At 41.6% G+C, this 27,197-nt stretch overlaps 1 protein-coding gene across 7 annotated transcripts; it reads right to left on the reverse strand.

Annotated features, from left to right (window-relative positions):
• Positions 1-3,844: 3,844 nt before the first annotated feature.
• Slc17a2 (solute carrier family 17 member 2) lies at positions 3,845-24,275 on the reverse strand. 7 transcript variants are annotated; one of them, XM_041632820.1, is made up of 14 exons: positions 24,209-24,274; positions 23,970-24,111; positions 19,088-19,197; positions 17,049-17,260; positions 14,661-14,894; positions 14,468-14,555; positions 13,053-13,139; positions 11,898-12,016; positions 11,623-11,784; positions 11,031-11,163; positions 10,798-10,945; positions 9,954-10,044; positions 8,412-8,573; positions 3,845-4,627 (listed from the first exon to the last, which is right to left on the reverse strand). In XM_041632820.1, the coding sequence occupies exons 2-13, from the start codon at positions 24,005-24,007 to the stop codon at positions 8,439-8,441; spliced, it is 1,557 nt and encodes a 518-aa protein (XP_041488754.1). In that variant the 5' UTR covers positions 24,008-24,111; positions 24,209-24,274; the 3' UTR covers positions 3,845-4,627; positions 8,412-8,438. The 7 variants fall into 7 exon arrangements, with proteins under 7 accessions (XP_041488754.1, XP_041488758.1, XP_041488753.1 ...); XM_041632824.1 differs by having other exon boundaries at positions 17,049-17,186; positions 23,970-24,275; XM_041632819.1 differs by having other exon boundaries at positions 23,970-24,275.
• Between the last annotated feature and the right edge of the window lie 2,922 nt (positions 24,276-27,197).

Raw genomic sequence — 27,197 nt, forward strand, 5'->3', positions numbered from 1 at the left:
TGAACCTGAGATCTTTCTGCTTTCCGCCCTCAGAATTTATAAACTTGGACCACCATGTCTGGCTCTCACCTTAGTTTAAAGTTTTAGTCCTAAGTAATGTGCCTTTCTGCTTGCACTTTATTGGCTGCAAATCTTCTAATTAATTCTTTTTTGTTGTTGTCTCAGGGTCTTGTGTTTTTCGACTCTTCACGAAGCGGGGGGGGGGGGGGGGTGACTTTTAGAGTCCTGAACCTCCTCCCTCTACCTCCCATGTGCTGGGACTACAGGCCTGCGGCACCCACCTGGTTTATGCGGTCCTGAGACTCAAACTCGGAGAGACTGAGTGCACTGGACAAGCCCTCCGCCAACGGAGCCACATTGCCAGACCGCCTGTGTCTTTTAGACCCATCTTTTACGTGCTCACAGGTTTTGCTTTCATGGCTCAAATTTCTCCCAAAGGTCAGGTGCCTGATATTATCATTTGGGGGGATTTGGATTATAGTGTTGATGTTTTAGGGGATTATCACCATAGCATGAATATTTGGGGATTAGGATCGTTACAGTGATGTCTTCTGGGTTAGGAATATACGGTGGATGTCTTAAGGATTTGGACTGTAGCTTGGTTGTTCTGGGGTTAGGACTACTGCATGAATATGTGGGGACTAGGATGGCGGCATAGATGCTTTGAGGTTAGGACTGTACTATGTACTTGCAGGATTAGAACTCTAGCTCAGATGTTTTGGGGTCTCAGATTGTAGCATGGATGTGTAAGGAGAATACAAACTTCCAGCTCATGGCATATTTCACTGCTTTTATAGAAAACAAATCAAATCAAGATCAATTGAATTCTACATCCCTGTTTGGTTTGTATCTTAGGAAGAACTGAGACTTCCTATGCTAAAAGGCATGAGTAGGTTCATGAGTAACTGAGAAGGCCACCTAACCAGAGTGAAGCATGAACGCCGTCTCTTTCCCTGAAACTGCGGGTGGTGGGGACACACTTCTCCGTAGGAGCTTCCACAGTACAGACACCTTCTGTCTACATGTCAGACTGATGCTACATGAGCTTGGAAAGTTCCTCACAAGCCTGCCCCTTCTGCTCCACGGTGCAACACAGGGCATCCTGCTCTTGAGAGTGCAAAGTAGATGTGGTTTGTTCATTGCAGTCCTGGGCAGTTGCTTGGGTGTTATGACAGAGCCAATCTGCTACATAAAGTATATAGGTGGTGTGGGAAGTCCTTCTGTATATAAATAAAGAAACTGCCTGGGCCTATGACAGGGCAGAATATGGTCAAGCTGGAAGAGATATAGCTAGAGAGTAGGCAGAGTCAGGGAGATTCCATGTAGCCGTCAAAGGAGAAAGATGCGGAACCTTACCTGTAAACCATGAACCTCGTGGTAGAATACAAAATAATCGAAATGGGTTAATTTAAGTTATAAGAGCTAGTTATCAATATGACTAAGGGATTGGCTAAGCAGTGTTGTAATTAATATAGTTTCTGGGTGATTAGTGATTATTTCAGGTCTGGGCATCCAAGAACAAACAAGCAGCCTGTGCCTACAAATTAGTGCCTAATGTGGGACTGACTACATTCACATAAAAGCTGAGAGAGCTTAAAAAGGAATTCTAGACACATACACACAAAATAGAATTTAGTGCAGCTTCTTGGTAGCTGCATTTTTTTTTTCGGATGGGATGTTTGCTGGCAGTGACAGAGACATCTTGCTGCCTGGACAGTCACCCAAAGTTCTTCTGTAACATTTCAGCATCCACATTAAACCTACAGGCCTATAGTATCTGGCAGGATTTTCCATGAAGCAGGAAATTTGAAGATCTCTTATGCCTTGTACTAGCAAAGTGGATCAGTTGCTTTCATCTGTGTCCTGCAGAACGTCTGGCAGTTCTCTCATGGAACAGGAACCCCAAAGGATGGTCTCACCTTTAGGCAAGTTTAGCATCATTTCTCTGTGGGTCCTACATGTCTAATTCATACAGCATACCATCAAGCAGGCCAGACAAGAGCAGTTTCTTTCCCAAATGGCTAACAAACTTTATAAGGAGCCTCTTTAGTGCCCATCATCCTCTTGAAGTAGATTGGTGCTTCCAGGAACAGATGAGTCTCATTGTCATGAAAAGTCGAAGTTCTTAAAACATTTTAAATGCCATATTCTGTAGGTTTTTGAAAGGTTTGAAGAATACCTATCCATTTGAAGTATATCTCTGTACATCTATAAAACCTAACTAACATGACTACAAGCTTGACTATTATATATGGCTATCTATTAACCTGTATTTCTTAATTATACATTACATTTTAAATGAGCTGCACAAACACAATACCTTAATCAAGAGCAGAAATATACATATAACAAAATTGACCTTAAATTTGTAACAATAATCAAGATCCATACCAATGCAAAGTATTCATTTCTATAGCAAATTCCCCTTTAAATGTAAACAAACATTTGTAAACAATCATTTATGAAATTTGGGCATTGTTCTCTAGACTACTTCCTGCTGATAGAGAGTGTTATTAATCAGATCTTTAATGGGGTATACTGTGTGGTAGGTCTATCTCAGCCAGTAGTCCTGAAGCTGTCATGGATGTTGGACTGTCTGGGTCATTGCTTTAGGGGATCTTGTGTAATCAAATCATTTTAGCCTGGAAAGAACCCACAGGTTCTCATCTTCTATAGAAACAAAAGAACAACCTCTTTTCCAAAGCAACATATTCTTAAGCCCAAATTTTGAAGTCAAGATGCCTTTAAAATATGAATGTTGGTTTAGCTTAGTAGCCCATACAATGAAATGTCTCTCTGTACTTAGTTCATTCATAGTCAAATGTCTCTCTGTACTTAGCTCATTCATAGTCAAAAATTCAAAGAAAACACAATAATATACATAATCCAGACTCTCTTTGTATTTTACATATTTATGTGACTTATTTTTCTTTACTGCTTTAATATGTGACTCCCTGTACTCTTTTATATTACTTTTACTGTCTCTTTAAAGACTTTACTTCTTTTTATAACTATCTACAATCTTTGTTCTCTCTCCCAAGCCTACATACATTTGTCCAACACTGTGACCCATTAAGAGATCTTTTTCATCTGAATCTGTCTTTATTGCGTATATATCTGCAATTACTTTTTGACCAGGAGAGCTTTTTTTTTTTTAAATGCTAAGCGAGTGAGCCTAGGACCAGCTCTGAGGCCCTGTCTGTTGGCTCTGCCCAGTCCAATATGGTGGAGGCATGTTCACTGCCTCCGAGAGTCAAACACATTGCCCCAACTCCATGGTCACAGCAGGTCTATGTTACCATTAAGCAATTTGTATCATGCTGCTCACAGACCCCATTTAAGTGCTTGGCCTCCTGAAAAAGCCAGAGCTGATTGTGCAACTAGCACAAATCAGGAAGCCACCATTTCAAAACTGTGTGGGTTTTTGCTGCTAATGCTAAATCAGGAAGACCTCTTTTAAAGGAGTTGCAGCACCCCTGCTCACTGCTCTGTAACTGTACCAACATGAACCAGGAAGCTGTCTCTCAAAGAATCAATGCAATTTTTGTTGCTAATGCTGAATTAGGAAGCCTTGTCTTAAAGTAGCTGTGCTTCTGCTCACTGACAGCAAACAGAGCCTATCTAAAAATCTTTGGCTACCAAGAAGCTCCATTTGACTTCCATTTTTTTGGTGGGTCTAGAAGCCCTCTTTTTTTTCTTAAGCTTTTTTTAGGTCTTATGTTGTTCCATGATGCAGACGGTGGGTGCTATTTTGTAAAAGGAGACAATTCGTTAGTTTCCCAGCTGCCCAGACCCCAATAATCACACAGAAACTATATTAATTACAACACTGTTTGACCAATAGCTTAGGCACATTCCTAGATAGCTCTTATATCGTAAATTAACCCATTTCTATTAATCTATTAATCATGGCTGTGGCCTATCGGTAAGATTCTGTTGTCTCTCTCCTTCGGCAGCTACATGGTATCTCTCTGACTCCTCTAGATATATCTATATATATATTTCTGTTTGGATATTGCCCCTGGCTTTGTTCTGCCCTGCCATAGGCCAAAATCAGCTTCTTTATTAGCCAATGGTAATAAAGCATATTCACAGCATACAGAGGGGAATCTCACATCAGGGACCAAATGCTTTCTTACAATTTTCCAGGTAGAAAAACAAGAATGCCAGAAAGTATGAATGATAGAGTGATGGCTTGGTGATGGGGGCTGAACATTGTGGTTAGAGGGAAAGGTCCTCTGGTTCAAAACTCACAAAGCACTCAGGTTTGAAGATTCTTCTGGACGTATGGACAAGCACAAGTAGAAACAAGTTCACATATAGGAGTTAGAGGGGCACCAACAGGACATGAAGGGTGAAAGTCACAAGGACTGGAATAATGTTAATATCCAAGTCTAAAGGAGGTGGGAGCATGGCAGGCATGATGACATCCTACTCATGAGGCAACAGGGCAATGACCGTGGATTGCTGAGTTAGCAGTCATGTCAGAATCAGTGCCAAGTCCCAAAGAGAAAACAAACCAGGTGGCAGTGGAGAAAGTCCAGTGTGGAGCATTCAACAGTAAAGAAGCCAGCCAAATCCACAGGGCTTTCTAAAGGTGTGGGGCTCCCTCCCAGGCAGCGCTCACCTGGAAACCAAAAGAACCAGGCTTAGCAAATGCAGGTAGAGAGACAATGTCACTAAGAACACCCCTTTCCAAATGCCCTTGCTGTGTTTACTGAAACTTTGGGGTAGATCAGCTGGTATTTTCTTAACTCTAGAAATGGAGCAACTGGAAAAAGAAGCAGGAATTGACCATACGCTCTATTCTGTGTGCCATGCGTACACAATGGGGCATGGCAGTTCTGACCAAAAGGAAGCCAGTGCAAAGCTTGGTAACAGCTTCAGGGAAATAAGTGAATAAGGATCATATGGGCTCAAGAGGAAAAAGTTTCTTGATTTCATTGTACCAGGGTTATAAGAAATAGTCTGTCAGCACCCTGAGCCTCTTGGACATGTTCTAATTCATTTCTTTGAGTATGAGGCCGAAGATTCACCGATACGCAAATTCCATGTGCCAAGCTCTGCATTATCTAAACAGTCATTCATGAATAAGAATTTTCACATGCCAGAGTGACAGTGGAGTTATAGGTGACGATGCCGTACAACGATCTTTGTGGCATTCAACCTTTCTTCTGCCCCTCTGTGTCTTTCTCCTTACATTCATGACATATTTTGTTTTGTTTTCTGATAGTCCCCTAGGTGGTAGGGTTATGTGGATCCATAGAGCTGGACCACTGAAGAAAAGTCACGGTTAAGATTGGATGGTGCTAGCCAGGCAGTGGTGGTGCATGCCTTTAACCTTAGCACTTGGGAGACAGAGGTAAGTGGATCTCTGTGAGTTCGAGGCCAGCCTGGTTTACAAGAGCTAGAAACCCTGTCCACCCCCACCCCCCCCACCCCCCCCCACAAAAAAAAAACACTGGATGATGTTTTCTGGAGCTGGAGTCGCACATCAAAAGAGGCAGGGCAGCTGGAGAGAAAGTAAAGCTATAGCTGGGCAAGCGTTGAGACTTAGATTCTCTAGAAGCCAGATAGAAGCTGCTGAGCATCGTGATGTGTGCCCTTAGGCCCTGTGCTAGGGAAGCAGGAACTTTCAGATCTCTGGCTGTTCTACTTTGTGATTGCTCGTGCAATGAGAGATTCTGTATCAAAACAAAACCAAAAGCGGCTAGTGGTTCCCGAGAAGCCTCAACTGAGTTGTCCTGTGACCTCCACTTTTCCTGGTTTCCGAAAAGCAACTGAGCAGCCAGACCTGTGAGCATATCCTGCCCTCCTGGTACTCAGGAGAGTGAGGACCAGGAGAAGAGAGAGGAGCATGAACGAGTTCAATAGTTTGGGCTACAGAGGGAGACTATGTATCTTAACCTACCTTTCCACCCACCAAAATCCATACCTATTTTCTCTTATTAGAAAACAAAGAAAATAATCAAACAAAAAACCCAAAACAAACTAATCAGAATAGGACAAAGCAAACATATAAACAAAAAAAGAAAAGAAAAGCACAAGAAACACACACAGATGCAGAGATACGCATTCACACACATGGAACTCCTGTGAAAACAGAAACTACAATGGACAAGCCAAAGACCTGTAACGTTTAAAAAAAATTAAAAGCACAGAAAACCCATTATGAGAAAAAAATCCTTAAAGAATGCTATTGGTTTGGTTTTGTGTTGGCCATCTATGGCAGGGCATGAGGCCTTGACCTCAAGTATGATTTCTATACCCTGCGTGACTTCGTTAGAGAAAGCAAATGTTTCCCTTGTGAATGGCTGTCTGCTGGAGAAAGCTTCTGGGATAAGGATGCGGGCTTGTGTCGACTCCCCTTCTCCGCACTGGTACCCCATCTGGCTCAGAGGGATATACTGTCTATGTGCAGGCCCTGTGGATGCTTCCACAATCACTGTAAGCTCATATGTGCGTCACCCCTGTTGGGTCTATAAGGCCTTGACTCCTTGGTATCTTCCACCCACACTGGGTCTTATGCTTTCTCCACCTCCTTTTCAAGTTCCTGGGCCCTACGGGGAGGGATTTATATGAGATATCCCATTTAGACTGAGTGTTCCCAGGTCTCTCACTTTTTGGACCTTGTCCAGTTGTAGGTCTCTGTATTTGTTCCCATCTAATGCAGGAGGAAGCTTCTTGGTGATTCCATTTAGAGTTCTTTATTCCATGTATGTATTTATTTTAAGAAGCTTCTATTATAGTAAAGGCTTCCATGTGGCATATGACTCCTCAAATAGCCCTTAGTTTTAGCTGTCCTTCCCCTTATCTCCTCTTATTCACCTCTTCTGTTCCCTTCTCCATTTAATCCTCAGACCACACACACACACACACACACACACACACACACACACACACACACACACACACACCTATAACCACGAAGCTGGGTTTGAGTGCAGGATTCAGAGGGAAGGGTTTCCTAAAGAAGAAGAAATAGAAAATATAGTCATAAATGGACTGGGAGGTGGGGTGGAAGCTGGAATAAGAGGATTTTTTTTTTCCTTTTTAGTTTCTTAGTAGGACACTTAGGGGAGAATTCTCTTCTTTGAATCCTGTCATGTGTCCATTTTTTCTATTGGAGTCTCTCTAACTCTCTCTCTTTTTTCTCCCTTCCTCTCTCCCTTCGTTTATCCGTTCCTTCCAGAGTTCTCCCTCTCCCCCATACATAATGTGGCAATTCATTATGTCATCTCTCTTTCCGTGCTTCTCCTAGTCTCCTACAGACGCCTTCTCTGTGTGTGATAAATATTTGGAAAGCAGAACCAATGTGCTACCATCTCAGCATCAGCTGCAGGATTTGACACCAGCTGGTATCCTACATCTGCTAAAGGTTTCCTTTTGGTTCTAACCCTGACCTGATAAGAAGATTCTCTTCCCCTGATGAATTCATCTAAGGTTCTAGTCCTGTGGTCGTATTGGAATTCGGAACATGATTTTAAAGATACTATTTTTTTCAATGGAAATTAAGGCAAAAACAGAATGAGGTATCTTACGGAGGGACCTTACATAGTGTATTTTACAAAGTAAGATACAAAGTCAGTTACCACTGCAGTTGAAGATGATTATTTGCAAGATTATGGATGTCACATGGACTCCCTCTACCCTCAGGATGAACTTCTCTTATTATAATTTCTTCCCATGCCTCTCTCCAGATCACTTTATCTTTGATAATTTCTTCCTTGGTAGAAGTTACCCATTAGCTTTAAGGTGTTTCTATTTCCTCCTCCTATTATTTACCATGTGACTAAACTCTCTCAGTGTTTTGAGGTGTCCATCTGTTCTTCTCATGTGATAAGCCTTCCAATTTTGTTAGTTCTCTTCCTGTATTCAATTTTAGCTTCATTCATTGACTCATCATTTTCTTATCATTTTCTGGTAATAACCTCCAAAGAATTAGCTAGAATTCATAAATATTGTTCCACCTGTAGAATTCATTCTATTCTAGATAATTTTGACACACCCTGTTTAACCTTAGCATCTTTATTTTAGCAGCAATTAGCTACACAGACACCCATGTTTCATGGAGTATTATAAAAAAGACAAAGTTAATTCTGTGATTACAGATTTAAATTCTCTTCTGTCTAGTATGCTCCAAAGAAGAAAATTCAAAGGTGACTACGATTGCCTGAAAATTCCTCTACCAATTAGCAACCACAGCTGCATGTTGAGAAAGATCCTGGGGAGTCTAAAATGTAGTGGTACCTGGGTTCCACCCCAGACTAACTCACTCTGAATAATGCAGCCTGGGCATATGATTTTGAAGCTAGCACCTAACCAGAGTAGAAAAGTGCTGTGTCTATGGTCATGAGTACAAAGAAAGAACAGAGATAAGCAAAATATGTTAGGAAGTTAAGGCTCAGTACTTCATTTGGGTCTCCAATCCAACATCCTCAGAGGCGGGTCAGAGTCTTTTCTTTGGCCCATTTTTGGATTTCTGCTTGTCCAAATATAAGGTAAAAGACCAGACCAAACATGTTGACAGCAGCAGACAGGAAAAACACGTTCCTCCATCCTGATTCAGAATCCTGAACACAGAAAAACACAATAACTATTAATGTTATAAATTCATTCACCACCAATTGTACAAATCCTCGCCTTTGTATATTGCAATACTAATCACAAAAAATTTAGGGGGCAAATACAACATGTTCTTAGCATCTTCTCAGCCAACAGGGGTCATGAAACTGTTGGGAACCAAATGACTCAAAAAAGCATATTGGATCCTATTTTGTGGTAGCTATTTCTTCAAACAAAAACAAATGAAACAATATTGATATTTTTCCAGAAATCTGAATTTCAACAGTTAAGAAAGTTTTCAGTTGTGACTGAAATGCATCATTAAGACCTACCCTTCTTGTTTGTTTAGTGTTTTGACTGTTGAGTCCCACCAGCTCAGCTCCCTACAAAGACCTTTTAATGCAGTATGAGCTACACCTGACCTATTTGAGAAGCCTTCCTGCCAGGCCAATCATGGTTCATTGGTGGCATTATCATCATAGTGGACTCTTATGAATTTCCTCAGAAATTAGCCTGAAATCTAGGTCATCTAGCTGAACTAAAAGCAAAAGAAAAAAATTGCTTCTCAGGTTGATAACTCTTCCATCTTAGCAAGACTCTTCTATTTCTGCTGTCCCTCTTGCTCACAAGTCCAACCTGCAGGTTTGGAGCAAACCTCCCACCCCGTGCTCCCTGAATTCTCACAGCCATTCTCTTCTCTCTACAGTTTAATGTCCTTAAACTGACCCTGGGATGCTTGGTTTTTCCTTTTATGAGGTTAAAAACCGTTTATAAGCCAAGCGGTGGTGGCGCACGCCTTTAATCCCAGCACTGGGGAGGCAGAGGCAGGCGGATCTCTGTGAGTTGGAGGCCAGCCTGGTCTACAAGAGCTAGTGCCAGGACAGGCTCCAAAGCTACAGAGAAACCCTAGCTTGAAAAAAAAAACATTTATAATTAATCGGATTGGGCTCCTCATGATCTCCCTCTTCCTTCCTTTTGTCTCCACCACTTACTAATTCTCGACAAATCTTACCCATTCTCACCATCGTGAAGACCTCTCTCTCGTCTATTTGGCTGTGAGCCCGGTCTTTAGTTGCTGATCTGTCATTCACTCTTGCCCCTCACTCTTTCCACCTCCAGGAAGTCATAGAAAAACTACCATTTGCACTCAAACAGTTCATTTTCACAAAGGGGATGCCTATCCCTTTTGAAATATTCAGCTTTCATTTTTCTTTTCCTGGGAAGCATGGCGTGCCAGGCTCTGCCCGACTTAGAGGTGTTCATAATCTGAGTGTTCAAATCCATGCTTGTTACCCATGGCCAACCCTACCATCTTTGAGAACACAGTGTGTATTTTCAATGCCTAAAACAATACCTGCCAATTGCAGATGTTCAATAACATGCCCAACCTGACTGATGAGGAATCCGGTGGTGGTGGAAGAGATGATTCCTGCAGTGAGCCCAAATCCCCTGGAGATGCCCATGAGGAAGCTTGCGTATCTGTGGAGGAGACGATTTTATGTAGAAACTACTGGGACACCTGTAGCACTTGAACGTTCGTGAAACACATTTTTTAACGGCTAGGTCACTTGGATTAGCACAGTTTTTATGACAAAAGACATCCAAAGAGATGTCATCTATTTACCAGCTCTGAAATTATCTGTCCACTGAATCAATAGAATAACCAGAGACAGAATCTCTGTGGGAGCTGAGTGTTTCCGTCACACTACTCGGTGCAGAAGGCAGTTTGTATAAGAGACAGGATGTGGACAGAGGCCACTCTCTGCCTCAGGTCCTGGTTCTGTCCTTGTGCGATCGCAGACATATATTGTATATCCTTTGCTATACCTTATCTCCTTTCCCTGAATTAGAAGGGCATACTAGGATCCACCTAATATACTTGTGATGATGACATACATTGATTTATGAGTATATGTTAGCATAGGTCTGGTTCATGGTGAGTAGTCCATGTCTGGTGGCTGATAGGATAAAAACCCTGAATATTTCCAAAACAGATGTCTGTGGCCTTTTCCCAAAACACACAGTCTAATCTCTTATCAGGAAACTTGAAAAACTTTTATCTAGCCAGGAATGAGACACATGGCCATGGCTGTGAACCAACATTTCTAGTTATCTGTCATTCCGCTTTGATTTAGGGCATGTCAGCAACAGTCAGGCTTTGCACAGTGGCATTGTTGGCTGAGATCTACCAGCACTCGGGAGGTCTGATAAAGGCCACAGACAAGCCCTTACCTGGGGGCAACATCTAGAGTGTTGATGATGAACCCCGAGTCACAGAAATTGCTGGTTCCCGGAATGAGTATCAGCAAAACAATAGTTGCTATGTAGCTAGAAGTCACAAAGGGCAGAGCCACAGCACAGATTGACGGAAGAAGGAGCCCTGGAGAAGAAGGACACAGTCAAGAAGCTTCTCAAATCCCACAAAGGAAGGGATTGGTTACCTGAATCCACACACCTATCCTTACCCAGGGATGAAAAGAGTTTTCGAACTGTGATTAAGCTGAGAAGATTCCTGGACAGAAGGAAATCTGCCATCTGACCTCCTAAAATTGTACAGCTTGAGGCAGCAATAAAAGGCAGGGAGGACAGAACCCCACTCTGAAAGAAGGAAATGGACACAGAACATCACAGAGCAGTGCGAGGCGCCAGCATTTATCACACAGACCATCTCCGCCTAACCTCCACCACTCCAAGTTGTTTGAGGGAAACTAACACCTTTGTCCCACTGAAAGAGTGCTGTCTTAGGTAGGACAGCCAACTCCTGAGAAAAGCTATGTCAATTTCTGGGGGAAACTTCTGAACCAGTGCGAGTAGCAAAAGACCATGGTGATTAGGAACCCAGGTGCACAGCAGCTCCGCCATGCGGTAGTCACATAACCCAAAGCAAATTATCTCACCTCCGAGGGTCCACTTCCTAAACTGCTGTGGAATGGGAACCATGACATTGTCTCTGCCACCGTCATTGTGAGAGTTAAATGATTCTATCCACTGGGATATAACGGACAGCATAGCACCACAGTCACTATTGTCAGGGTCACAGGAGAGGTGTATACTCACATCTCTGATGTTAACGTGGAGCACCGTACTGATGTATGTCGGTAGGTATGTTAAGATTATGGTGCACAGCCAGAAATGACTGAAAAACCCCATGAAAATGGCCCACAGTGGCAGGCATCTGACCATCGCCTTGATGGGGATGGATCTTCTGGGAGAACTAGACTGAAAAAAAAAACATCAACCAACGTGGGCGTTAAGATAGATGATCTCCCTACGAACAGTGCTCTTCAGACCTCTGCATGACCCATGGGTTGGGAGGAGAGGGTGTAGTGTACCTGCTGAGCCAGTGAAGATGTGATATGTTCCTTTTCCCTCACACTTATGCATGGGTGATTCATGGGGTCGTCGTAAATCACTGTGAACCACAGGACACAGCAGACACAGCCAATGCTACCTGGGAAGTAGGAATGAAGTTACTTTCATGGTAGATTTATATTTTGGAAGAATAGGGTCTTGTCTGAAATATCAACTTAGGATTATTATACCATATAAACCTGAATTTCCCTTATCTTCTTTTCCACCCTACAGAACGCATTAACTGAACCATTTTAGATGCCAACTCTCAAACAGAGAGTTGCTTTTTGTCCAGAATCTTGGAGATAATGGGGGCATGAATAAATCACAGCACAGCTGAGGCTTGGGGATCCAGTGTTTAAACTCATGTGGTCCTATCAGCAATTTCTGAGCGCATATGTCATCGTCTTGTTTTGGTTTGCATGGTCAGGACTGAAGGGAAACTACTGGCCATAAAGTCAGCCATTGTAGCACAGAATTATTTCTAATATGTTTGCAAGAGATTGCAATTTGTATTCAAACTATAAATTCCTTGTGAAGTCCCAGGAAGAGAAGCTCTTCCATGACTGGTTAACATATATGAAACAAAATGACTGGGATTAACATTGTTAGTGAGAAGGCGCCTCACACCAGGGATGTGTTGAACAATACCATAGGTTAGCTAAAACAAAAGAACAAACTGCAGAAAGTTGTCTACTTATTGGGATTTTGTCATTTCAAAATATTGTATGTTAAATGATTTGGGGGACTAATGTTTTTTAAATCCCTCCCAAACTGAACCAGCTCTGATGTCTTAACTGCAGAGTCCCAAGGCCAGGCACTGCATATGGTGGTAGAGATACTGGGAAGGTGTGTGTGGAAGGCAGGATAGGCATTATAATTGATTTCTCAGAAGCTGGAATGTGAAGAATGACCTCATCTGCCCTGTGCACGTGGATTGTCCAAACCACTGGGAAGGTGTAAGACTAAGACACATGAACTATGTTAAGAAAGCTACCAATCCTCAACATTCTTCATCGTTTTCCACCTAACAAAAAACACTAGGAGGGTACGAGTAATGTATGTCTTAAAATCAATGACTGAAAAATAGAAGTATGACTTAAAGTTAAATTATGATTTAAGAGACAGTGACTCACCAAAGATATAGAAGATAAAAGGCCATCCCAATGCCTGTGAGATTAATCCCCCCACACAGAGGATGATGAAGGACCCAAATGCTGCCCCTAAAGAGAAGACGGAGAAAAATCAGCTATGGAAATAGCAACAGCTAGAATGTGGATGCTGTCCTCACAGTGAGGTAGCTGATTTGGAATTGCTGGCTGAGGATTCACTCCTGTTCACAAGACTCTCCCAACATCACATGAAATAAAGAGTATTGTAATAAGAAATAGTTTCCTTCAGTCGCTCCTTAATAGCAGTGTGACCAACTCTAACTATTCAGTTTGACATAGAAACTCTTTGCCAAGTACAATTTATCAAAATTAAAAAGGTACAGTCCCTACCTCAAAGAGATTTTAGCCTAATCTGTAAGCAAATCGTGAGGAAAATTTACTCTCATTAAGTGTATTCCAACTAGATTACAACCGGAACCTGGGGTCAATGCTGACAGCAACAGCCAGGCGTGGTGGCACATACCTGTAATTCCAGGAATCAGGAGTCTCAGGAAAGAGGAGTAACACGAATTTGAGGCCACTCCAGCCTACATTTAGAGTACCAGGCTGGCTATGGCTATCTACTAAAACTTGTGTCAAATAAATAACAACCAAATAAACAAAACCGAACAACAATTACAGCTTGTATTTACAGACTCTGCATTTCAAGGTAGGAAATGCATTTAACATAACAATATTACATATACCTAGTGTACATAAACACTTGAACATATGATCACACATACAAACCACAGAAAGGTTTCATTAGCTAATAGTCACCTGTGCAATATGAATGCAATCCAATGTATTCTATTCTATTCTATTCTATTCTCCCACCCTATGCTATCCTCTCCGTAAATTTTCATGTTAAATTCCAGGCTTTGCTGCCACTAAATTGATTTCATGACACCATTGTATGTCTTTAATTTGAAAAGTGATGTAGAATGTAAATATGATAGTAAAATTATAATGGGCGATAGGAGCAGAAAAAGTTATATTAATAGTAATTGGAAGACTAAACAATTGCCTCAACAGTATAAAAGATAAATTAACGTTGATACAAAGAAAAGAAATCCAGCCAGAGAAGGAAGATTAGCTGTGGGAAGTTTGACCTAGAGGAAGTAGTGTCGATGCTGATGGCGAAGCAAACAGGAGGGGAGGGAACAGAGAACAGGATATGGCTTGTGCTGGACACATGAGTGAGGTGTTGATAGGATCTCAGCTCTATTCTTCACATACGTGTTCTCAGGTCTACAAGCTGCTCTGAAGTCTCCCCCAAGAACATTATAATGTAGTAATTGGCGTTAATAAATAGGAGTGGTGCATTCCATGATTCTTCAATGACTCCTCAATACCAATGTGACCAAATCTAAATTCCTTAGTGTGTTATGCATCCTCACCTGAGCCAGCAATGCTGGTGAGCTTGCTGCGTTCAAGTGGAGGAGCCCACTTTGCCCAAATTGTAAACTGACCAGTCCACGCCATTCCCTGCAAGAAAAGTCATTAAGATCATGTTTTTGTTTGTTTGTTTGTTTTTGATTTTGGGACTCTGTATCCCACTCAGTCTGTCAGTCTGATAAAACATCTGGATACCTGGGCCATCCCCTGGACTGTGCGAATGATGATGACCAAAATCACCCCAAATTCAGCAGCCAGTGGAGTAAACAGAGTGAGCAGGGACGAGATGAGCAAGCCAGCACCAAGGATCTGCTTTGCTCCAAATATCCCTGCTAAATATCCACTTGGTATTAGAGTCAGTATGATTCCATAGCTGATAGAACTAAAGATGATGCCCTGAGTCTCTGGGCTCCACTGATAAACAGCAGCCTGGAAAAAAAGAAAAAAGGTAAGAAGGGGAACCCTCTCTGCTAAGACATCCTGATTTAAAAATCTACTTTATGCCCACAGTTGTTTGGTATTCAAGAGATTCTATCATAACAATAGTTATTTTGGTTTAGGTTTTTTTTTCTCTCTCAAAATTTTACCTAACTTATGATTTTTGTTTGATTGTTTTACAAATAATCCACTCTATACCCAATTTGTTTCCTTTAGAAAAGGAAAGTTTTAAACATAAGAAAAAAAGGAGAGAAAGATACACAATTGTGGGGTTGAGCTGAAGAGATGTCTTAATTGTTAACGGTACGAGCTGCTCCTGCAGAAGACTCAGACTGAGTTCCCAGAGCCCATGTGGTGGCTCACAACCGTAACTTAAGTTCCAGTTGATCTGATGTTCTTTTGGCATCTGTGGATGCCAGGCACATAGGTGGAGGACATACATACATAGTGACACAGGCCCACACCCAGAAAAAAAAAAAAAACAAATCTTTAAGAAAAAAGATGACCAGTTACAGTGGTGAAAGGATAGAAACAGTAACCAACCACAGCAGGATGCCTTGTTTTATTCAAGAACTTCCTTTAAAACCTGAGTACCACTGGCTCTCATTGAATAAAGTGAATACAATTTTGCTGATTTCTTATCAACCCCCGATTGAAAAAAAAAATCAAGTTTAGTTATGGACCATCTGACTGGAAGAGCCAAGTTACTAAGGTATACATTATGAATGAATAAATTCTGACATAGTTCAATACTTAATTTTGATAGTCTCTGAATATCTAGATCTGAAATCATATTATAAATTAGATCACCAAAGAGTGTAATATAAGAAATACTTTATTCACTTATGATAATTCATACCAGCCAGGAGTTGGTGGAACATGCCTTTAATCCCAGCACTAGGGAGGCAGAGGAAGGCAGATTTTTGTAAGTTCAAGGCCAGCCTGGTCTATATAACAAGTAGTAGGACAACCAGAGCTATAGAGAGGGGCCCTGTTTCAAAAAAAGAAAGAAGAAAGAAAGAAAGAAGGAAGGAAGGAAGGAAAGAAAGAAAGTATTATTATAATTCAGAGTATGATTCATACTAGAATTAACATTTGGGGATGAACATAAATAGAACAGAAAATTTGAGGAAGGGAAAATAGTTTGGGAAGGTCCAAGAGAGGGAACAATCTTGAGCCATCTTTTGAAGGATGCTTGCGATTTGTGTAAAGACAACAAGGAAGAAAGGAAACTGGGCTTACGGCATCTGGGATATAAAGTGCTCCCATACTGACAGTGACAGGGCTGGCTAGGAGCAGAGACTTTTCTGGACCATTTATGGATGGGTGTGTTCTGAGGAGGAGGACCAGGCTCTGGCGGAGCACAGCGTGTCCAGACACATGTCAGTTAACTTGAAGGTGCCCTGAGTCCCCAAACCCAGGAGTGTGAATGGGTAGGTGAAATATAAAACAATTATAAGCCATGAATTATAGGGATGACATTAGGAAGTGGGGGGATAAAGGGTGCTTGCAAAAATAGGGTATCTTTATGGCTCTTATATAGACAGGATGAACGAGTGATAGAGGGATTGTTTAACTCATTGGTTAATGAATAAAATGGTAAAAAAAAATGTGGCAGCTTGTGAAAAAGAGAAGAAAAAGAACCACACATGTTTAAGCTGAAATGGAATTTAAGTAGATGACAAGCTGCCTTATTCAGCCACAGTAGGGGAGCTGCTGACTGGAGAAGAGGGGAGGCTGATTCTCCACAGGACTAGAATCATAAGCATTACTTCTCTTCATATGGAATTTGAAGAGCTATAAATAGCTAAAAATGATGAAAGCTGCAGGGACTCAGATAGAATTGGATAACACAGAAGGGTTTCCCTAGGGAGTAACTAGTTTTTCTCTGAAGATACCCAAGTAGCTTATTTGTTCTATTTTTAAGTTGCTAACATTTTCTTACAACTTGTCTATAATATTACTTCAAAGAATGATTATTACTATCATAGCATCAAGCTAGGCCTCAAAAATAATTTAAGTTCTTGCAGTTTACAGCTGAATTCCACACCCAGCAGAGCTAAGACTGAAACCTCCCATCCAGGTTCTTCCTTTTCGTCACTGCTACTTTCTCTCATCTAAGAACCTTCTCTCCACCGCACTCACCCGCGTGCTGAAGTCCTTGATGCTTCTGCTCCAGTTACTGAGAGGGTCGGTCAAAGGGCTGTCCGTGGATACATTAACTGGGTCCTGATGCTGGGTGCTGTTCACCATGGCGATGATGGCAATGCTCAGACTCACACGCTGCGTTATCATGGTGAAGTTTGAGAAGTGCATGATGAGAGCCAGCCCATAGCGCAAGGAGCAGAAACCTGAATCTAGGTAGCACAGGGTTACACGGTGAGCACCCTAAAGCACGCGGCTGTTTGCATTTCCTCCGCAGTTAAGTCTGCGAGAACTCCGGTCACATGACTCAACAAACTGCTTTATTCGTTGTTCTTTTTGTTTTTCATCCTTTCTTCCTCCCTCCCTCCCTCCCTCTTTCTTTCTTTCTTTCTTTCTTTCTTTCTTTCTTTCTTTCTTTCTTATAATGGAGATTAAATCCTGGCTTTTCATGTGCTTATCAGGCAAACAATCTTCCACTGAACTTCACCCCCTGGCATTTTTTAGAATGCTTTTGAGACTGGTCTCCTTAAGTTGCCCAGATTGGCTTTGGATTTACTTTGTAACTCATGAAGGCCACGAAGGTCTTGAACTTGCCTCAGCCTTCCATGATACTGGAACTACAGACCAGTTGTCATCAGACCCAGCTAATCCCGATGACCCCTTTTCACCAAAATAATATTGCCTCCAAACCCCGTTGCCATATTGTTTTGCTAGCTTTACTAGAATGATTGTGATGAGTTTGGAATCATGCAAATATGGCCTTCTTTTAGAGACAGATGATGAGTAAAGGGAAAACCTTAATGCAAGGGTCTCATGCTACACTGCTCCAAAATAAGAGACTGGGGAAACAAGGCAGAGCCAACCATGAATGCCAACTTCCTGCATGGCAGAGAGTTACAAATGAGTGGTTCGTCTTATTTAGCATGTTCAGTTCTCACAGGGCTTTGTGAGATCACACATTGACTGCTTCCTTTCAGAGATACTACTTCCCTGTCTGAGGACTCTCCTTTGAACGCTCAGAGAAATAATCTGCTTCTCCTTTCCCATTCTGAACACTCTCGCTCGTTATCCCAGTTCTCTGCTTCCTCTTTTCCTTGAGACAAGGTCTTATAGTTTGTTACCCAAGCTAGCCTGGAGCTTGTAGGCTTAAGGGACACCCCAGCTCAGCCCCTGGAACATCTGGGACTGCAGATGTTCACCACCATGCCCAGTTGAGAGCCGATGCTTCACAGTACGCTGAACACTCTATTGACTCCTCTTCCCCCGCATGTTACTAGACCCTGCCTTCATGGTTCTTCAGCTTCTCAGACAAATATGCAGAAACAATTTTGCTAAATTTATAGGTGAAATGATACAGAGTAGTATTCACTGGCTGTATAACACACATGTATATATTTACACATTCAGCATATTTCTAACATATGTATATATAGTGTATGTACTGATATTATATATTTATTTCCAATAAAATAAAACAATGGGCCCATATTAGGGGGATTTCCATGTGATTGACGGGTTAGGCTTTTTTCCCCCTGCATATTTGGAAAACGGAGTTGTGGGACACAAACGGAGTCTATGAAGAAACAGAAAAATACATGGATGAAATCTCCAAGTAGCCTGAGGGGTAGAACTACAAATGAATTATTTCAATATCAGTTTGAGTTTCCAAGCTCAGAGGAAGTGGCCAGCCGTTTGGCAAGTGTGTTCCGCAAGGATCTGTCCCTAAATTGACAATTTGCCTTAAAATCACTTGCTCAAAACTCATTGCACTCCTTACATACAGGATTTATTGATCATTTGGTTCAATTTCTGCCAGATTAATCCACAGTGTCTCCTAACAGTAAGGTAGAAGGTGACAGTTTGAGATGGAGGCTTGGTCTGTTTCATTTAATCCCAGCCCCCAAGAGGCTGAAATGGGATCACAAGTTCACTAAGCCATATAGGGAAAGGCAGGGAGAGGACAGCAGGCGAGGGTGAAGGAGCTGGAGCCAGGCACCGAGTCTTCTCTAACGACCTGCAAACAAGGGCAGTGGCCTTACCTTTCCTGGTGGTTGACTTCTCATTCATTTTGCTTCTTGGGGGAATGGTGTGCACTCTGTGGTGGAGTTCTCCACTGCTCCGAATCACTGTCACCACGACAGGCTTTGACCTATGAGAAGAACATCATGCAAGAAATGACACACGGCCTCCTCTTGCCAATGCTGCCTCCTCTAGGGATCAGGAAGAGGTGGACATTTGTTGTTCATTTGTTTTCCTTTCTGACTCTTTTAGATTCTGACTATGCTTTCAGTAGACTGTGTTATTATAAGGAAATCTGACTGTAAATCCTTGAAGCAAATTGTTTAAATTCTCTAGTCACCCATATTTTCATCTCTTGAATACATTTGCTTTCTGTATGGTGCTATAAAAACTGAAAGAAGGAAGCCACATTATCAAACCACAGAGATCCCATGCAATGCTAGGAAGCATCACTACTTATAGCCTACCACAAAAAGGACAGTTCAGTTCAAGAGCTGATGATGAAGGTTCCAGAGCAGCCTTTACTCTCATCCTGACCATTTTCTTGTTCCCTCTGGACAAACATTATGTTCTGTGGCATCTTCCTTGAAGACGCTGCATGACCTTCCCAGGCTGTGATGGTTAGCGCTAATTGCCAATTTGTAGAATCTAGAATCACCTGGGAAGATGGACCTATGGGTAGCCTCATGTGAGAGTATCTTGATTATGTTAATGAGATGAGAAGTTTCATCCAACGTGGGTGGCACCATTCCCTAGACAGGGGACCCTGGACTGCATAAGAGTGGAAACAGAAAGTTGAGCTCTAGCATGCATGCATCACTCCCTTCTGACTGACGTAATATGAGCAGCTGCTTCAAGCTTGACTTCCCTTCCATGATTAAAATATTCTTTATGGGAAGGGAACAGAAAAAAAAATATATAGCTCAATAAAAACAATTTTAAAAAGGAACTTAAAAATATTCTTTACTACACAATCAATGAGCATTTTATTGAGATGGCAATATCCTTTTGTTTGTTTTTTGTTTGTTTATTTTCGAGACAAGGTTTGTCTATAGTTTTGGTGCCTGTCCTGGAACAAGCTTGGAGAGCTGGTAATATCTTTAAAACATTTATAAAATTATGTTAGACAGGGGACTTTTGCTGTAATCATAAATGAATTTAGCTACATTGAAAAGCAAATAAAATTTATGGCCCCAAATTTGGGCATATTTAATTCAGTATTTGTATGTCTTTGAGAGGGATATTATTCACTTGTTTCTTTTACAGAAAAATCCACATTCTAAGAATCTTGTAAATTATATCCATTTTAGGCTGTATCTTCAATGATTGTTAAAACCATTTGCATCATATTTGTGTTTCATAATTCAGGATTTTATACTTTCTGAACCCCACACTCTTAAAGATTCTAATAATCTGTGACCTTAGGACAGAGGGCCATAATAGAAGACATTGATGAAGAATTTTATCAAAAAATTGGAATATTTTTTATAACAGCAAAATTTTGGAGACACAGTTCAGAGGGTTAGTTCTAAGAACTTCCTTTCATGAACTCTGTTAAAACAATGCTTTTAAATATATTAGCTGGGTGGTGGTGGCGCACACCTTTAATCCCAGCACTTGGGAGGCAGGGGCAAGTGGATCTCTGTGAGTTCGAGGCCTGCCTGGTGTACAAAGTAAGTTTCAAGATAGGCTCCAAAGCTACACCGAAACCCTGTCTCAAAAAAAAAAAAAAAAAAAAGAAAGAAAAGAAAAAAGAAAGAAAGAAAAGAAAAGAAAGAAAAAAGAAAAAAAAACAAAAATAAAACAGAAAAAAATCTATTGAGATAATACCGGAGAAATACTTGTACTCATAAAGTGTAAGCAGGATAATGTGTAATGTACATACACAGAAAACAAATTATACAAATGGAACCATGGATGTTCCCAAAGGGCAGACTCTGGGAGTTACTTTAACTGTATTATTCATTATTTTTCATATGAATGATTTTTATTTGCATGTGCAAGGGATACATTCTTTTTTAATATTTATTTAATTAATTAATTTATTTATTATGTATACAATATTCTGTCTGTGTGTATGCCTGCAGGCCAGAAGAGGGCACCAGACCTCATTCCAGATGGTTGTGAGCCACCATGTCGTTGCTGGGAATTGAACTCAGGACCTTTGGAAGAGCAGGCAATGCTCTTAACCACTGAGCCATCTCTCCAGCCCCCATTTTTTTTTCTTTTTTGAGACAGAGTCCACTATGTAGACCAGGTTGACCTTGAACTTCTGATCCTCCTATTTCAATCTCCTGAGAGCTGGGATTAACTGAAACTTTATTACAATGGACCCACATCTAGGCTCAACTGCTGTGAAGAACAGATGAGCACCAGGGCTGATGCTGGCTGGCTGCTCTGGCCTGAAAGGCTTCCAAGTAGGATTCATCCACTGCTCTGTACACAGTGCTAGAGGCAAAGACTTGGGTCTTCTGCTGAAGATGCGCATGTCTCTGGCGAGGAAGGCCGTGCAGAAGATTGGAAAGTTGTCTCCTTATAGCTCACAAGGCCAGCACCTGGCCCTTCAGAGGCCAGCCTGCTTGTCCTGTCATTTTCTTAACATTCTAGTTAAGTTTAAAAAAACGATTTACAAGCTTAATTCTGAAGTCTTCAAAGTTTTAACCATTACCCCCAAAGAGCATTTGATGATAAAGTTTAAGCTGAACTTTGATTTGAATACTAAAGAAACACAATCCAATTTTCTCTTGCCTTTTCTGTTAATGGAACTGTATTATAAACTGTTCTGACCATGGTTTCAGTCTAAGCCTAAAAGGGACAGGAATGAAGAGTCTTACAGCCTTTTGTTTCCCCAAGGATTGCCCCTAGGACCACGTGAGCCTGTCAAGCACCCTGCCTCTGAGCTACATTCCACCACCCAGGCGGGCACACGTGGCTTCTATTGCCTTCAAGTATTACTTTGAATTTTGTTTTAATAATTTTCTGTTGTTTTGCTGTCTAGTGTTTCTTTTTCCTAAGACAAACATAAAAATTGGCCTTTCCAAACTGTAGTCTTTCTATGACAAAATAATGAAATATATTGATATATTTGAATATATAATATAATATTTATAATAGTAATAATAATGAAATAATGCTTCTAAAACAATCACTAGGGTTTACAAAGTTACAAGTCGTTAGTGCCATTGAAAGACAGTCAATCATTCAAAGTCTAGTTGTAAACAATTGGTACCATGGAAACCATTCAGGAAATGATAGTAAATCCTAATGACAAGGTTGCAAGTAGACCCATAAACACTGAAGTGAAATTAAGTTCAAGTAAAATTTGTGTTTAAAAAGGTTTATGACAGTATGGGTTGTATTTAGGGGCAAAGGAAAATATAGACATTATGATTATGCATATAGGGTTTTATTTCAGGGGGAATAGGGCTATAGACATTGTGGTTGCATAAGGGCTTCATCCTAGTCCTCTTAGTCTAGAACTCATCATTTTGTTGCAGTGGTGTTTCTAATACTCTTTGATTTTCCCTAACAATCTGCTTGCCTTACATAACTCTGTTAGCCCCGTCTCCTGGTTTACTCAGAGCAAATGTTGCATATTGTTCAAATATCAGGAGCCAGCAGTTCAGAGCCCGAGTTCCCACTCTGCGCAAACCATAGCAAGTTTCATAAACTCAGAGCCTTGTTTCAGAGGGAAGGAGGGGACAGTATTCCTTCATGGGACTGTTTGCGTGAAAACAAAATATGAGGTGTGCCTGGATCACTCACTGCAAGGAGTTCTACATTGTCAAATGTCACTAGTATTAACAACATTAGTAATAGCCTCTATGTCCCCTCTCAGACCGTGTTAGACCATCTAGACCCACAAACAAATACAGGCATATAGCAAATAAAAGCATTTTGATAAAACGTTTGGTTGGTTTTAAACTTTTTTAAAATGTGAGTTCTTCTGCCTTGGAATCTACAACATGGATGAAGATCTTGCCACAAACCTCAAAGAACATGAGGAAAACAATCCTCAGAGCGTTAGGCAAAATGAAGTCCTCGTCTGCTCTCTACTTTTCGGAGGGACTGAAACAAAATGAGCCATCCCATGTGTTATTACATTACTCAGACAATGCATTCCAAAGTTAAATCATGGCAAAAAGAAAAAAAAAATGTCCCAGGACCAAAGTGAAAAATTCTAGAAGTCAGTGTTACGCCAAAAAACCAAGCACACTTCAATTGTAGCGCTGTCCACAAGGGCTCACAACTTGGTCCCTCTTCCCAGTTTGGAGCTGCGCTTCCGAATCAGGATTCCCTCTGGGTAGGATGAGAGAGGGATCCTCACTGAATCGTTTCTGATATCGTTCCCACCCATGAACAGTAGGCACCCACCACAGTCTCTCTGGGGACCTCTTGATTGTACGAGACAGCATGCCTTCTAGAAGCATTCAAGGTGTCTGGATCTTCATCTTATTCAGATTTTTTTTTGTTTTTTTTTTTTAATTTTTTAATTTATTTATTTATTAAAGATTTCTGTCTCTTCCCCACCACCGCCTCCCATTTCCCTCCCCCTCCCCCAATTAAGTCCCCCCCCTCAGCCCGAAAAGCAATCAGGGTTCCCTGTCCGGTGGGAAGTCCAAGGAACCCCCACCTCCATCCAGGTCTAGGAAGGTGAGCATCCAAACTGCCTAGGCTCCCACAAAGCCAGTGCGTGCAGTAGGATGAGAAACCCATTGCCATTGTTCTTGTCAGTCAGATTTTTGTCAGTCTCATTTTCTGGAAAGCCAAGATTAAGTATATTGAACCCGGAAGAGACTGAACACAGTCCCAAATCTAAACCTCGCCAGTTCATTTTTTGTTTTCATTCTACAGCCAAAGCCAAGTGAACTAACTCATCCACATACCCCAGCCAATACTCACGTGTTCCTCTGGTTAGTGACCACTGACCACCTCAGCATCAATGGCCTCTCCAGCCTTAGGGTCTGGGTTGGATGGTTATTTTGGAAGAAAGCCTCTTCTTCACTTTGGAACCGGACACCATTTCCAAATGGAGATCCTCAGGCTGCCGTTGGTGTGTTTTTGAGTGCTGGTAAAATTAATGAATGCATCTCTCCCAGTTTAGTAGTTAGCATACTGTTTAAAAGAAGAAACACACTTACCTTCACCATTAAACTAGTATTTGAAGCCCTAGACTAGAAAACTAACTTGGGAAAAGAGGGCGTTCCTTTTCTCCTTCCCTTCACGAACCATAGTGAGTCACGTGGGAATGGGACACCGCCAGGTTTGACCCCATACCCTCAGGACAGGGAGTCTGCAATTGGTTTGGCCGCTTAATTTTTAACTTCACTTTCAAGTTCTCACTGATCTAGTGAATACTTCAAAGATGTCACTATGTTTTTCTGCTTTGAAGTGCGCACAGTCATTCAGTCAACAAGCCGTTTAACTGAGTGGCGGGGTGGGAAGCAGGAGTGGTTCCTGTGTCCACAGACAAAGCACTCCACCTGTTGGAACTGGCTTTTGCATTAAGAAACTAGGCTTGAAATGTTCATAATGCCGAGTTCTTGGACAAACGAGATGAAATCTCTGTTAACAGGTAGATGGCCTTAGTGAGATGTTCCTGCCAAGGTATCAGCTGGACTGTCCTCCTGCCTCTGGCGCCCACAGGGAATCAGTGTGAACTGTGGCTCTGAGAATGTCCCTGTTTCTGCCCTCCTTTTTCTCTGTGTCCCCCTGAGGTGCTTTTTCTTGGCTCCTGACTCCTGGGTTTGTTTTGTGCCTTTTAGGTTCTTGGATGTGGATGGCAGCAGGTCTTTCTAGTTTGCCTCTTGGACATCCTAAAACAAGGTGAGAACCTGCCCTCTCTACCTTTCGTCACCCTCGCTGAGCTTCTGACCCCAGTCTTATCATCATAGCTCCCCAAAAGAGCCCCTTAGCCAGTCTGAGTGGTCTCTATTGATTTTTTTAAAATTATTTTTAAAAAATTTTAAACTATATTAACCTTCTTATTTTTATTGATGTATGTGTGTGTACTTGTGTGCATGTATAGCGTGTGTCTGAGTATGTAAGAAGACCTGAAAACCCCTGGAGCTGAAGTTACAGGTACCTGTGACCGATCCACGCCCCCATGAGGGTTCTGGAAAACAAATTCAGGTCCTCCAGAAGAGTAGTGTGTGCTTTTAACTGCTGAGCCATCTATTGTGTGACACTTCTTCCTGAGGGAGACACGGAAAAAGATCTGCTCACTGAGATAGGGAACAAATAACAAACCGAAGAAAGGAGCCCACCGAAGTCCAACTTGGCAAACGACTGAGCTTTATTGGGGTTACTTACAGGAGTAGAGGTGAAGGGGTTGCTTTTAAGAGCTGCACCATCAGAGGCTGACACCAGCATGGCTGACAGCTCACAGAAACTAGAAACTTGGAGTTCACTGCACAGGTGTCTCAGCTGGCCAGAGCTTCTTCCAGGCTTATCTTCTTATCTTGTCTGAATATGTGTGTGTGTATGTGTGTGTACATGTATATACATATACATACATACATAGATACATACACACATAATATGAGAGTGGGACCTAATGTATCTGGTAAGTTTCAGGGACTTCCTGAAGTCTTTGAGTTGTTTACTTCCTGAATTTAAGGAGGCCCCCTACAGTATGGAATGTTTCACTTCCCTGTGATCTTAAGGAGCTTCCCTCAAGATGGATGTTCATCTGGCAGGATATTGCTACACAACACCATCTCCCCAGCTGCCATAATTGCCTATTAGTACTGTATTTATAGATCACTTACAAACTTGGGGTACTTAAAGTAATCTATGCTTATCTCCTCAGTTCTAGAAGCCCCTACTTCCAAAATGTGTTTCTCTCGGCCCTGTGAGTGTCTGCAGGGCGGCACTCGCTCCAGAGGTGTGCTGCAGCAGCCTGAAGAGAATAAAGCACTGCGCTCAGTAAACAGTAGCTTATGGGACGAATGACTTCTTGAGTTACATTCACAGTGAAAAAGAATCAAGGTCTTTTGAGCTGGCTCAAACTCCTTACTTACATTGTGATTTTCACATGACAAACTCAGTGTGGTTCACATTTAGACAATTTAGATTTTAGGAGACTAAGGCAGAAGGCTTATGAGTTCAGAGCTACATAGTGAAATCTAGGGATATAGATCAGTAGTGGAGTGCAGGATGCCCCCAATTTAGTACCCAATACTAGAAAAACCTTGACTATATTACATCTGTATTTGTAATTTATGAATGTATTACATTCATAAACAACAAGAATGATAGAACAGAATTGGTCAAGTCTTAAACACGTATGTGTCGCTAGATTGTTGTTGACAATTGTCCCCAGTTAAAGCAGTTTAACTAAAATGCTTCTCAATTCTTTTTACATTTGGTATGTTCTAGACATGACGCTCACTTTCTGAGAATATCAATTTGTTTAATGCCCATGAGCTACAGAGCCCAAAGTCCACTGAGTGGAGCTGTACACAGACAGACACCTATGATGAAGGGCAATGAACGCAAGCCACAGAATCTTGCACAAGATAGTAGGAAAGAGCAAACAAGGACCCCTGCCAACACAGAAGTGTCCGAGGAAGGCTTCTCGGAGGAGGTGGGGCTGTGGCTGGTTTCATAGGCTGAATGAATACCATGGGGGAAGGACCACCCTGGGCAAAGTCATGGAAGGTTGGTATGGTTCCTCATGACCGAGGAGTAAGCTGCAAAACCATCAAGGGAATTTGGTAAGCTGACTTGAAACTTGATCATTCTTTTCAGTAAATTGATTGTTTGTTCCCAATAGTAGAAATAGATTTTCCAGAAGACAAATAGAAAAATGCTGTAATGTTTCCTGTGACAAAAACTGTAAAATTCGCAACAGTTACGTGAACAAGTAATGACTTACTTGAACAGTAATTACTTAAACAGTATGAGTCAACAACAACAATAAATTATTAAAGGACGTAAGGCAAAATCTGTCTAAATAGAACTGTGGCCGACTGAATGATAGATGTCAGAGATTTGAATGCCTGATCCCCAGTGGGGAGGCTTAGAAAGTATGACCTTAAAGGAGAAAGCATGGTACTGGGGGCCAGGTTTGAGTATCAGATCCTATGCCAGTTCCGGTGCTGGAGTTTGAGACTTGAGCTCTCAGCC

The sequence above is a fragment of the Microtus oregoni genome, unplaced genomic scaffold (genome assembly GCF_018167655.1).
Source record: "Microtus oregoni isolate MIOR12 unplaced genomic scaffold, Mior012 000042F_ref0000377, whole genome shotgun sequence".
Classification (NCBI taxonomy): domain Eukaryota; kingdom Metazoa; phylum Chordata; class Mammalia; order Rodentia; family Cricetidae; genus Microtus; species Microtus oregoni.

Bases quoted from the DNA above. Each gene is read 5' to 3' on its own strand.
- Slc17a2 (XM_041632819.1), bottom strand. From the start codon at position 24,007: ATGCTGAGGTGGTCAGTGGTCACTAACCAGAGGAACAC. The intron at 11,785-11,897 runs GTACACTACACC...TTTTTTTTTCAG, and splicing joins CATCTTCACTGGCTCAGCAG to TCTAGTTCTCCCAGAAGATC. The intron at 11,164-11,622 runs GTGAGTATACAC...TCCTTCTTTCAG, and splicing joins TCCACGTTAACATCAGAGAT to AGTGGGGTTCTGTCCTCCCT.